Here is a 13,119-nt window from a genome sequence, read left to right as displayed (position 1 = left end):
ACAGTTTAATTAATTATATGTGTTAAATTTTAATTTTTAAAAAATATATTTAAAAAAAAACGTTTTTAACATCTTTATCTAAGTAACTCCCTTTATATTAACCGCGTAAATAGTCTTTTAAAAAATCGGATGTGATTGTACAACTGTGTACTATATCAGTGCTCAAAATTAAACTCTATATATAGTAGGCATGGAGACAAAAATTATCCGAACTAAACTATTGACTAAGTTATTGGTAGCAAAGCAAATGGCTTATTGCAAATTCCCTGATGTTTATTGCTGGATTCAAAAGCTTCCACCAATCTCAGAATGGAGAACAATTTCCATGTCACTAACCATATGTTCTTCATCAAAATCATCACAACCTTCTCTCTCTCTCACCATAGCCAAAAATCACCAAACCCCAAATAAAGTAATCTTTGCAATTGTAGCTGATTTTAGCATCCCCATCTCTCTATGGACCTCAAAACCCTTCAAACCAAATCCAAAAACCATGAGGCTCATAGATAGTGAAGAAACCATTTCCAATCTCCTTGTTAATTTCATTGAAGATATCCTTCACTATGGCCCCAACAAAAACACCAACACCTCCTACATAAAATTCCCATATTCAAATCCAAATAACATTCCAAACTTTGAAGAAATCTTCAACCTTGCATTCCTCACCTTGTTGTTCCTAGTTTGCATATATGAAGCACCTTTGGATATTAGATCCACATGTCTCACTACTTTGAAGAACAACTTACAAGGTTGTCAATCAAGACAAGCATCCAAGTTGTTGATGAAGATGTTGGGGAACAATCTAGAAGAACAATGGATGCGTTCTATAAACCTTGCAATAACTAATTGGATTGTGGAGACTCAACAACATGAACTACCACATCTTAATCATCATCATCAACATAGCATGATGATGAGAACACCATCTCCTTTGTACTCTTATTCATTCTCAACTCTTGGGTTATGGAAAGTTCAATTGTATTGCCCTGTTATAAGCATGGATGTTGTGCATTCAAATCACCATCATTATTTAGCAGCTGATGAGAGGCTTCAATTCTCTCTTAAGTATCATCAACTTGAAGGTGTTCTTCAGTTCAATCACAGAGTCTTGAACAGAGAAAGGTGGATTGAGATCATCGTCAACATTGACAACATAAGGTAATCCATCAATATCATTATTATCATACATACCATTAATTATCGTTACACATTTCTTTAATTAATTCCACTTTTAGAGATTTGGTATATTTACAAATCAAGTAAATTCTAGCCAATTCTCTTATTTTATAGGAGGTTAAGTATTCTTTATGACTTGTCTAATTATAATGGAAAGAATTTAAATGTGTTATCATGATTACTAATTCTAACTATCTCTTTAACATTAATTTTGAAAACTAAATCACTAAAGCATAACAAATTTTATCAAATTTAGTGATTTACTTTTGAAAATTAAGATCAAAGAGATAATTAGCATTAATCATGATAAAAAAAATTATCTAAAGTAAAGAGGTTGATAAAATGATAATATAATATTTTAATTATCTTTGAATTTATAACATTTATTATCTGTGAGCCACATTATCTTAATTCAAGTGTGATTAGAATATTATTTTATCACTTTATCAATCTTTTTCATTTTAGAAGAGTTTGAATTTCTTCAACCACAATTAGACAAGTTATAAAGAATATTTCACCCTCTATTTATGGGAGAATTAGCTAAAAATAACCATCAAAATATATATACACAAACTCACTTCTATTTTATTTTATATGCATATATATAATAGCTATATTTTGTACAATCTTTTCTAAAAAGATTGAAAGAACTTTTTCTAAATATTTTAATTATTTTATAAAATTTATATATCAAAGTAGTTAATTTTATCGATATAACATTAAATAATTAAATATATATGTAACTTTTTTATAGTATATCAAAATTAAATTTCAAATAATAGACGGTGTATGTTGAAGTAATTTTGAAGTTTTTGGATTTTGATTTTTGTAATTGTATTGTATTATAAATTCAACAAAAAATTTATTTGTACATCAAAATCAGCTACCAATGTATTTATGTATAAATACATGTGTGGTTTAATTTATTTTCAATGTGTATTTATATTCTAACATATATTTTATACTGGTGACTAATTTTGATGTACACATAGCGTAACTCTTAATTTAAATATGTTCATTACTTGTATAAAAATATTTTGTACGAAGATGATAGTTAAAAATAATTAAATAGTTTAGTATATTTTATTAAACTGCTTTTTAATTGTTATTTTGCAATAGGTGTGATGTATTGAAACTAGTAGATGATAGCCTTTTGAGAGAAAGAGGAGCAGGAGCATCTGAGAAATATTTCCCATCAAGAATATTGTTACAACTAACTCCCATGGTCCAACACCAAGTATTGAGTTTATCGGTTGGCAAGTCCTCAGAAAATCCATCAATAGAGATTGGCATGGAAAGAGGCATAGAAGCCTCATTCCAGCCACCAAATCCCCAAGTAGGGCTCACTTTTTCGGCCGGCGAGTCGTCGACCGTGAGCCTAAAGCCTTGGAAATTCGAGCAATCCGTGTACGGCTATAGCGCGAATTTGAATTGGATCCTCCATGATAGCATTGATGGTAGGGAAGTGTTCTCATCAAAGCCTTCAAAGATTGCATTGGTGAATCCAAAGTCATGGTTTAAAGATAGATACTCTAGTGCTTATAGACCTTTTACTAGGCAAGGAGGGGTTATTTTTGCTGGGGATGAGTATGGAGAGAGTGTGTGTTGGAAGGTTGATAAAGGTGCTAAGGGCAAAACAATGGAGTGGGAGATTAGGGGTTGGATTTGGGTGACATATTGGCCTAACAAGTATAAGACATTCTATGATGAAACTAGGAGGTTGGAGTTTAGGGAGATACTTCATGTTAACATTCCTTAGCTTTAGCTTATTATATTACTACACTACGAGAAAAGCGGCGAACATTTAGGGGCGGTTTACAAAATCCGTTGCTAAATGATATCTGACAGTGATTATTTCAGTAATTACTATTAACTGCTGCTAAAGATTTTGTTATACCTTATCTTTCAATGAGTTGGCAACTGCTGCTATTTACTTCCATAACCGTCGTTAACTGCCAAATGTGGTGTAGTGCTAAGAGAAAAATTAAATCTAAATTAAATAATGGTGTGATTTAATTTGTACATTTGGTTAATTTATCTCACTTGTGTATGATTCACATGTGTGAATCTTGTTATTCTTGTTTTACTAATGAATATTTTTAAACCAGAGAGAGTTTTGTGTATCCTTGCAACAGCATGCATGCGGATAAAAGATAAAATCAAAATTTGAAATAAACAATTTTTTTTTTATTTTTAATATATGAACATTAATTATTAATATTGACATGAATACAGAACACGATATGATATGAAAAATACGAACATATTTATTTTAATTTCTTATAAAATAATAATTAAATCTTAATTTATCTTTATAATTATTTTTCTAATATTTAAAGAATAAAAATTTAAAATATATATTATTTTTTTAAAAACATTAAAAAGATAAAACAAAAATTTAAAACTTTCTTTATCTAAGAGTTATAAGGATAAATTAAGACTCCTAATTATTTTTTTATAAAAGACAGAAATAATATAAATATATATATATAATATAAAATATTTTTTAGATAAATTACAATAACATACATTTTTATATTCTATAGATATTAAAGTACAAACTAATATTTTTATTCTACCAAATAATTGAGAACATGTTAAAATTTTGAGATATACAAAATAATTCAAAAATGTCTTTGTATGAAAATAATAATTAAATCATAAATATATGTTATATTAAATTGTTTAGTTAAATGTATAAAATTATCTAATAGTATTAACTTTTCACATAAAAATACATTTAAGTCACCAATAATTTTTTTTTTTGTAAAAAATTACATGTAATTATAAGAAATCGTTAAATAATTTAATATATTCAATTAAATTATTATTTAATAAATTTCAACTATCCAACTTATACAAAAATAATTGAATATGAGTCTGCATATTATTTTATGTCCATGATTAATCATTAATTTAACTAACATATTTGAGTTTCACCAAGAAAAGAAATAATTTAAGAGGAGCATGCATGCACCATGGGGGCAAGTCCACGCAAGAGGGCGCACGTTAGCAACAACAACAAGAAAAATGGAGGGAGTGCGAAGTGTAACGGAGAATGGGATGAGAGAAGGCGAAGATATCGAAGCCCACGGCAATAAGAAAGAAAGACGTTTAAATCGTTATTAACACTCTTAACCATTTCATCGCTCGCTGCATTTTTTTCTGCAAAATCTCAATTCCTTCGCTCCATTCTCTCTCACATTCGGTATTAATTTTCACTCTCTTCTCTCTCTCTCTGAATGTGTTTCATATTTTGATTCTTTTTTTGCCAGCAGCGCTTCTGTTTTCTTTGTGATCTTTAATCTCGCTGTTATAGCATTTCATCTTTGATTTTTTTAGGGAAAAACAAAGTGAAAATTGTTAATATATACTTGATCGGAATCGAATCGTGTATGAACTTAATGTATTATTGATTTTGGATTAAGTTCTGGACTCAGGTTCTGTTGGATTAATATAGTAGTAATGTTTTTTTTTTCATTTCAGGGTTAATTAGTTTTGTAATTGGTTTAGCTTTCTTTAGTGGTCCATTGCTTTAGATTTGGCTGATTACAATGTATAATTTTGCGAATTTAACCTTTTATGTTTGTTTGTTAAGTTACCATCACTTTAGGTGGTGTTGTTTCCATATTATGTATGCATACATCTATTTCTTACTATCAATGCGTACGTAATGATCGGAATGGAAAGAATTGCAATTAGATACTTTAATCATTATATTTTAACTTTGGCTCCCATAGGCACCATGTCCCATATTCAGCCCTCACTTCAGAATTCTGGTTTTACCATCCACAATGCTGGAAGGAGCTCCGAAAGTAGGCTTTTGATTCAGAGCTTAACCATGGGTGAGAAGCACATGGATTCTCGTTCCGCCAAGTGGAAGCGAACACAAGTATCATGTCAGAAAACAGCTGAACCCGTCAGCCTCTCCAAGTCTGATGGTGGGTTATTTTTTTTTTGTATGTAAACGCATCATGTACTTGTCTTTGTTCTTCATGGTTGTTGGTTGAAGATTTCAAACTTTTATAGAAGTTATTTTATCAATTCTATAAGTTCTACAGTTTTATATTTGTATTGAAAAAAAAATAGATGAAGGAATTGTTCCATTACTATCGTTATTGAAATTGAAAGTTCACAAATATATCAATGCAAAGTACGGTATGTTACTGCTGAAGGTTAATGTTCTAACCGAGAATTAGTTCTTGGAAGTTACATGTTTTAACTCTTTTATACTCTGAAAAAGTTGGCAGTTAAAGTAGTTTGCTTCTTGACATTCTTTCTTTTAAAAGCCTGATAATCATGCTATGACGATGCAGCCTCTTTGCAAAGCTTTCCTATGGAGAAAAATCCTTCACAAGCTGCAAGTTTTCCTTATGGATTTGAGGTCTACAGCCATCCATCCTTTAATTTTCTTGACATTTCATTTCTCTGATTCTTGATAATTATATGCTTGATGGTAATCAGCAATAATGTGGCCACAAATAAAAAAGCTTTATGTAAGCTTTTAGCAGGACATAGGATAAGATACTTTTTCCTTGCGATTGATGACTTTTGTCCAATCTACAGAATTGTGTTTATGAAATAGCCATGTCCCAGTATGGTTCTAAACCTCTGAAAATCCGCTAGAAGTACTCTGAAATCTGAACCACAAACATGACTGGGCATCAACATTTTTTTCTTCATTATCCTATGATACAAAGTTATATGTTGCATGAGATGTCTTTTGGACATACGACAGAGCTTAGGTTTGACAACAATTGTATTCACAATCTATCATTATCTTTGTAACTCTTCCTTCCCTGACATGGAATATGTCTCATTTGGTTATGATCAGGCTTTGGTCACAGAGGTATGTGATGAGACTCAGATTGCTGAATTGAAAGTAAAGGTGACCTTTCTCGTCTCTTGTTTTCTGCTATTGTAAAATTTGAAATCACTTTCAGTATAAATGAAATGAATGTCAGACTGTATCCTAGGCTATAGCTATGGTTTTCTGCTTTCCCTTTTACTGTGTCTAATTGTTTGGTATGAAACTATTTGGGATTTTCTATTGAAATATATAATATAATGCAGCATGTCAAAAATGATGTTGGCCATATGAATATAGTCCTCTAATATGCTGCGTGTCATGAAGCTTTTTGATGAATGCAATAAATTTGATTTACTCAACATATCATTTGGCAAATTATTGGATAATGGAGCTTTTGTCCATTTCAGCACAATTTTTTTTTTCAGACGTGAGGTAGTGATGTTTTTTGAGACTAAAATCCTATCTGAATATATAACGCATTTTTCCTTTACATGGAAGAGAGTTCTGTATCGGTTTGTTTATGACCTTAGTTGACTTTTATTTTGATAGGTTGGAGAGTTTGAGATGCATATGAAACGCAACATTGGAGTAGTCAAAGCTCCTTTATCCAACATTTCACCAACTACAGCACCACATGTTCCGAGTAAACCTATGGTGGAATCAGCACCTGCTACACCAGCACCATCACCACAACCACCAAAATCATCTCCAGCGAAGACCAATCCATTTCTGAATGATGCCACCGTGAAGTCATCAAAGTTAGCAGCACTGGATGCTTCTGGTCCCAATACTTATGTCCTTGTGTCATCCCCGACGGTATCTCTAAATGTTTTCCGCTGAACTCTGCTTTTACTGGTTTATTTTGTCTACTTAAGCCTTATAGAGTTTGAGTGGATTTTTATTTTCATTTTTCTGTCTCTTTTGTCAGGTTGGTTCATTCCGAAGAGGTAGGACAGTGAAAGGGAAGAAGCAGCCTCCTATCTGCAAAGAGGTACATTTAGCATGCTGCTTTCTCCACCCTCCACCATTCTGTTTCTAAGTGATCAACCAATTATGAGTTTATGACTGATGATTTTGTTTGTGGAAACTACATCAATGAAATGTATCTTAGGCTCTCTAAGTTGATCCATAATTTGGAAAATTTGTAGTATGTTCTAACAAATTGGCCTTTCTTTCCATACAAACTTATGAATGAAAGATATAAATGATATATTTATCCTGGGAATACAAATATAATTGAGTTATATTTTCTACTAAGTTAATTATATATATGCTATCATATAGTTGCATAGTCATGATTTTTGTGGGTCTAAAGTTCATTTGACCGATTACAAATCACTTTCATCACCATGTTCCTGATTCAGCACTATCATTTCTGCAATATCTTCTCTTTTCCTTCTGTTTTGCCTTTTAATTTTGAAATATACAGGGTGATTACATCAAAGAAGGCCAAGTAATAGGGTATCTGGATCAGTTTGGCACTTCACTTCCTGTTAAGGTGATTTTTCTTAGCCTCTTTAATCGTGAATAATTCTGAAATGTCTACTTCCTACTGACCCTTTTTTTTATCTTTTTTTTTGGGTTAAATTTAAATGTTGCAGTCAGATGTGTCTGGAGAGGTGTTCAAGCTACTCTTTCAGGATGGAGGTAGTGTCCACTGGAATTAAGTTATAATATATGACTTTTGAGATAGTAGTAGTAGAAATGCGATTCAGCTAGATTTGAAATAAAGACACCTTTAAGTTTCCTTCGAGTAAGTAAAGATGACAAAATCCATAGATCAAGACTGGAGAAAAAGGGTCCTAAACTTGTTTTTCTACACTGAATTCTACCATCTTATGCGATACTTAGTACTCGGCCTTTTCCCACCTTTGTAAGATATTCTAGTAACTTGGATGGATATGGTTGGTACTAGCCTAACTTTAAAAATGACTATTTAAGATATTGAAGAATTTATGGTTGGTACTAGCCTAAAATCTTTCCACGTGTTAACTGACAAATCACATCATATCCATGAAGATCTTGAATTCTTCTACATCGAAGACATTAGTGAAACTAAACACACTTTACAAACTATGTGCCTGTTCTTTCGCTTGTACTTTTTAAATGATATAAGCTATGGGATAATCAAGATTAACATGGTTCATTATAAATTAGTAAATTACCATAAAAGTCTACTGCTGGGGGTACGAATGATTTCATGGGTTATTGACTAACTTAATGCTTATGATCTACCTCTCCAATGTCCTTTTGATTGTTATTCATGATTTCCTGCATCCTGCCTAGTGCCTAGTTGCAACTTGCAACTTACAACCACCAAGACTAAGGTGCAGTTTGATATTCATGACTGTGAATTCTTATTGTTTTTCTGTTTATGATTTACAGAGGCTGTTGGTTATGGAGATCCTCTTATGGCTGTCTTGCCTTCATTCCAGAATATCAAGTGATGAGTCATGTGGCATCATTTCTTGAGCAGCTGATATGACGAATTCATTTGTAGTCTCGTTATTCTTTCTTTTCGGCCGCAAATAAGTCAAGAAATAATGAATGGTACCGCTATATTGGCAAGGAGTCCTTTATAAGAATTTGCATGAGTTGTAGAAAAAATAGATATTACAAGGCAACTTCTAGTTCTATAGTGCTTAGCTTGCTTAGATATATTTGAACCAGCATTGCAACAATGTGCAAACATTTCCTTTTGCTGAATGATATCACAACACATAAAATAACCTACTGATCACATCCACTGTGTCCATATATAGTTCTTAATACAGCGGGATGATTGTGAACAAATTATTATACTATAAAGGGCAATTTACCCAAATAAATAAAATTGGTGAAACCTTTACCCAAATACACAAAACAGAAATATGTTACGTGCATGTGCATTTTCACTTTTCTATGTAATTCGTGGGAAGCAACTACGGTTTCACATTTTTACATAAACCATGGCTGATAAACCATGGCTGACAGGGACGGATTATGAATGGTAGGTGTTGTGTGTAAACCGTGGCAAGCCACCACGGTTTACTAAGGCTGCGAGGTGATGATAAAACGTTGTGGGCTACAACAGTTTATGAAGTATTGGCCTTCCATCATTTTCACGTAATGTGACCTTCCACCATCATTTTCACGTAATGATTTATCTGTTGAAAATATTGACCTTCCACCACCATTTTAAAATAATGTTCCATCTGAACCACCTATTGCATATATTCCTTCCAGTTTTTTTTACTACTCTATTTTTATTATTAAATTTGTATTTAACATTGTGTGCAGTATAAAATCTCAGTTTTAATTTTATTTTTTTCTATGTGATTTTATTTTTATAGAGCTGCTATTATTTTTATAGTTAGTTATAGCAAGTTCTTGACCCCAATAAAAGAGGAAGAAATTTTAATAGAAGTAAAAAAAATAAAAAGAAACAACAAAATATACATTGACACACATTTCACATTTATTTTTTATTTGTATCTACCATATCATACACAATAAAACAGCAAACACTAACTACACAATAATTTCTTTGGCATTGCCATCAAGATTATTGTGAATTAAAATTTTATTACTATTTACCACATACAAGAAAACTGTTATGGGTGAAGATGAAGTAGAAGAACCGGTTTCTACCTAAAAAATGAAACTAACAAGAGAGCAAACAAAGAATTAATTGCCTAAATAATTGTAATCTTAGTGATTAGGTTATAGAAAATCAACATTCAATATTAAAAAGTATTTGTTATTATCCATTTCTTGTGAAAAAAATTGTATTTTTTGACTTATTTATCCAAACGCTACAACTTTAAAATAAGTATTTTTATAACTAAAAATCTAAATACAAAATAACTTATTTATAAGCTGCTATCAATAAAAATAACTTATTTTAAATTTATTATATTTAATTATAAATATTTTTGTATATTTTAAATATTTTAAAAGTTTAAATTTTTTATAAATATTAAATATGAGATATTATATATAAATATTTTTATTAAAAATTAATTTTTTAAAAATAATATTTTTATTTTGGTAAAAAAAATTTATTAGGCCTTTTAACAAATTCTAGATTAGGTCAGGTTGAATAAAAAGTCTCACTTGGCTTGACCTGTTTTCATCCCTATTTATTGGGACACATTTAGCCTTTTATTTATAGTATTTAAGGAGTAATTATCTATGATGTAGACGGACACTGGTGACATGAGATATGTAGACACACGAATTTTAAAATCTTATAAGACACAGAGATACGTATATATATAAAATATAAAATATTTTTTAGATAAATTACAATGATATTTTAATATTTTATTCATATTAAAATATAAAATAATTTTTTAACTATTTTTAATATCTTCTTTTAATTATACAAAGTATTTAAAATATTTTTTATTTTAATAAATAATAATATATATTATTTCTAAATTCATTTTAAAAATTCATATTAAAAATAAAATTGAACACACTGATACGTGATAATATTTCAGTATGTCTAACTGTGATTGGAGTAAAATTTTTTATTTTTTAATAAGATACACAAAAAAACAAAACATATTGGATGAATATCAATAATTATTATTGGAGATTCAGCGGATTATGTATTTATAGCCCCTAACACGTAAACTGTGGAAAGTTAGAGTAGTTTATCTTTACTGCACCCTCTTCATAAACCGTGGGAGCCAGCCACGGTTTATGCCTTGTTTTCTCCCTTTGTAATTCGTTGCGGCTTACCACGGTTTACACACAACACCCACCATTCATAATCCGTCCCTATCAGCCACGGTTTATGTAAAAATGAGAAACTGTGGTTGCTTCCCACAGATTACATAAAAAGGTGAAAATGTACATGCACGTAACATGTTTCTATTTTATGTATTTGGGTAAAAGTTTCACAACTTTATTTATTTGAGTAAATTGCCCTACTATAAATGAAATTGATTGACCTCCACCACTAAAGAAGGCATTTTAGTGTCCAAGAAATGAATACCCATAAAAGTTAAGAGCTTATGAAATCTTAATGAGCCCCATTAACCAATGGGGAAAATCACTATTTTACACCCTTGGTATAAAGAGATTATTATAACCTACATAAAATTCACTAAAGAATTATGCAGTCTTCTTTGAACCCAGCACATCACTCATCCTTTGAACCAGCATCTCTTTCACTTTGTGTAGGGCATGTTCTAGGTTTTCCAGCTGCATAATTGGCATGATGGATGAGTTTATTTATGTGGTTTATTGCTTGATAGAATGAATGATTATTAATTATTTCTTTCCTCTCTAATACAGCTTACTTGAAAAGTTTTGAGATCCATACCTCTTGTCTAGCAAATCTGTTATGCAAGAATAATCCACTATACAGATCAAAACTATCTCTCACGGTGCTTTCCTTCTGCAATTAAGTTGTCATTGTCAAGTGTCAATTTATTATATAAGATTGTTTCATGACTAGGTTTGGAAAGTGTATAATTAAAAGTGTACCAATTGAACAAGTGTCTGAAAGCCCTTTGTATCAATCGGTGTGAATTTAGCATCCATTTCTGCCAATGTCCTGGTAAAAAAAAAATCCTAAAGTTGTATCTACTGAGCATATCTTTAATGATTAAATTAAATGTATAGAAATCTGCATACCTTCCTATAGTGTGTGTGATAAATTGGCTCTTAGCAGCAAGTCTATCATGTTCTTCACATGTCATTTGTATCATCCTGCAACCCTGTTCAACAAATAACAATTTCAAATGGATTATTACATCACCCTATACTTGTGTCATGTTCTTGTGCAGGATCTGAAGATTCTTTTGTTCGAAACTAAATCGATTTAGATAGTTGTTTCGTTCTTCATTTCTTTTGACTCCAGAAAAATTTATTCTTAGTAAAGTCTCACAGCACTTACAGATCAAAATTGTCAAAGTTAATTAAGAGCATTGACTACCTCGGTTGCAAAAATGTTGAGGAAATTAGAGCAGATAACTTCATCTCGAATTCGAACTTTATCGTACATGAAAGTGAGATCCTTCCACCCATTCTTACCACTTTCTGGGCCAAACATGGGATGAGTGCAGAGAATGTCTGATTCCTCTGGCAATTTCTATCAACAATACTAGAGGAATAAAAAAACCAATGGTCCAAATTATCCAACTTAACTAAGAACCAATGCATGTATTTACCCGCAGAAGAAGTTCTCTTGGGTGCTCTTTGACTGAAAGAACATCAACAAAGAGTGTTGATGATCGCTTCAGAGAAGAAATTGGCATAGAATCAAGAACCCCAGATAAAGAAATAATGGATGTGCATATGAGTATGACATCATTATCAGCCTCAAGGAATTCATTCACATCCCTGCAAGTTTCCTTAACATGAATAAATCAATGAAACTTCATTGAGAAGAGTGGAAGTCGTTGTTCCTTACCTGAAGAATTGGATGCCAAGTTGGAGGGAGTGTTGGGAGTAATCAGTTCTTGAAGTAGCTGTAAGAGTGTGGCCTTGTTTGATCATAGTCTTTGCCAGAAACTGGCCAAAGGTGCCGAACCCAATGATGCCAATTTTCAGAGATGATGATGATGATGAAGACATGTTTGATTGGAAGATGGGAGTGCACTCTGCACAACCAAATCCAGTTTGTGATGGCTAAGGTTAAGATTATGCTGAAGGACCAGGCAACTCAACACGTGTCAATTTGTTATACGTTTAGGATACACTGTACTTTTGTTTTTTCTATTTCCTTCTCTAACACTCAACGCTTGCCTTTTAGCACTTCAGTTTTGCCTTCATGACAGAGTGATATGTCCTTATTATAATTTCGAAAAATTAAAAAAATAACAAAAGTAACTTGATCTTGGATGTATATTGTAAAAATTTGGTGTTATGTTTGGTATTTTTTTTCCTATTCTTTTTGTTAATGACCGATTTTTAAAAAAAAAAATAAAAAGATTAGAAATTGATTTTTTTTGTTGTATCTTTTAAATAATTATCTTTATATTCTTATAAAAATTAGAATTAAATATACAAGTTATTTTTTAAAGTCGTTCATCATTTATCAAAAATATAATTTTTTTATTATTTTTTATCATATTTTCAAATTTTTATAAACTTATTGTCGTTCGCATAATTTTAAATTGTTTTTATCAAATTATAAA

At 31.0% G+C, this 13,119-nt stretch overlaps 3 protein-coding genes across 4 annotated transcripts; 2 read left to right on the top strand and 1 right to left on the bottom strand.

Annotated features, from left to right (window-relative positions):
- The first annotated feature begins 247 nt into the window (after positions 1-247).
- Positions 248-3,136, top strand: LOC130941940 (uncharacterized). The gene is made up of 2 exons (XM_057870583.1): positions 248-1,158; positions 2,296-3,136. The coding sequence occupies exons 1-2, from the start codon at positions 248-250 to the stop codon at positions 2,933-2,935; spliced, it is 1,551 nt and encodes a 516-aa protein (XP_057726566.1). The 3' UTR covers positions 2,936-3,136.
- Positions 3,137-4,171: 1,035 nt separating this feature from the next.
- Positions 4,172-8,797, top strand: LOC130940282 (uncharacterized). 2 transcript variants are annotated; one of them, XM_057868384.1, is made up of 9 exons: positions 4,172-4,384; positions 4,917-5,117; positions 5,493-5,560; positions 6,011-6,064; positions 6,536-6,814; positions 6,915-6,977; positions 7,416-7,484; positions 7,588-7,633; positions 8,372-8,797. In XM_057868384.1, exons 2-9 carry the CDS (start codon positions 4,922-4,924, stop codon positions 8,431-8,433), a joined length of 837 nt encoding a protein of 278 aa, XP_057724367.1. In that variant the 5' UTR covers positions 4,172-4,384; positions 4,917-4,921; the 3' UTR covers positions 8,434-8,797. The 2 variants fall into 2 exon arrangements, with proteins under 2 accessions (XP_057724367.1, XP_057724368.1); XM_057868385.1 differs by having other exon boundaries at positions 6,536-6,802; positions 8,372-8,793.
- A 1,854-nt stretch (positions 8,798-10,651) lies between these two features.
- On the bottom strand, positions 10,652-12,641 carry LOC130941584 (arogenate dehydrogenase 1, chloroplastic-like). Its single transcript, XM_057870143.1, has 7 exons — positions 12,393-12,641; positions 12,151-12,322; positions 11,916-12,071; positions 11,615-11,697; positions 11,465-11,534; positions 11,301-11,375; positions 10,652-11,179 (listed from the first exon to the last, which is right to left on the bottom strand). The coding sequence occupies exons 1-7, from the start codon at positions 12,554-12,556 to the stop codon at positions 11,090-11,092; spliced, it is 810 nt and encodes a 269-aa protein (XP_057726126.1). The 5' UTR covers positions 12,557-12,641; the 3' UTR covers positions 10,652-11,089.
- Between the last annotated feature and the right edge of the window lie 478 nt (positions 12,642-13,119).

The sequence above is a fragment of the Arachis stenosperma genome, chromosome 7 (assembly GCF_014773155.1).
Source record: "Arachis stenosperma cultivar V10309 chromosome 7, arast.V10309.gnm1.PFL2, whole genome shotgun sequence".
Classification (NCBI taxonomy): domain Eukaryota; kingdom Viridiplantae; phylum Streptophyta; class Magnoliopsida; order Fabales; family Fabaceae; genus Arachis; species Arachis stenosperma.
This window is presented reverse-complemented; position numbering and strand designations above follow the sequence as displayed.

Coding starts and splice junctions, on each gene's coding strand:
- LOC130941940 (XM_057870583.1), top strand. CDS start 248: ATGGCTTATTGCAAATTCCCTGATGTTTATTGCTGGATTCAAAAGCTT. Junction 1,159..2,295: donor GTCAACATTGACAACATAAG/GTAATCCATCAA, acceptor ATTTTGCAATAG/GTGTGATGTATTGAAACTAG.
- LOC130940282 (XM_057868384.1), top strand. CDS start 4,922: ATGTCCCATATTCAGCCCTCACTTCAGAATTCTGGTTTTACCATCCAC. Junction 6,978..7,415: donor AGCCTCCTATCTGCAAAGAG/GTACATTTAGCA, acceptor TGAAATATACAG/GGTGATTACATCAAAGAAGG. Junction 7,634..8,371: donor GCTACTCTTTCAGGATGGAG/GTAGTGTCCACT, acceptor TATGATTTACAG/AGGCTGTTGGTTATGGAGAT.
- LOC130941584 (XM_057870143.1), bottom strand. CDS start 12,556: ATGTCTTCATCATCATCATCATCTCTGAAAATTGGCATCATTGGGTTC. Junction 11,698..11,915: donor TCAACATTTTTGCAACCGAG/GTAGTCAATGCT, acceptor TTTGTTGAACAG/GGTTGCAGGATGATACAAAT. Junction 11,535..11,614: donor ATCACACACACTATAGGAAG/GTATGCAGATTT, acceptor TTTTTTTACCAG/GACATTGGCAGAAATGGATG.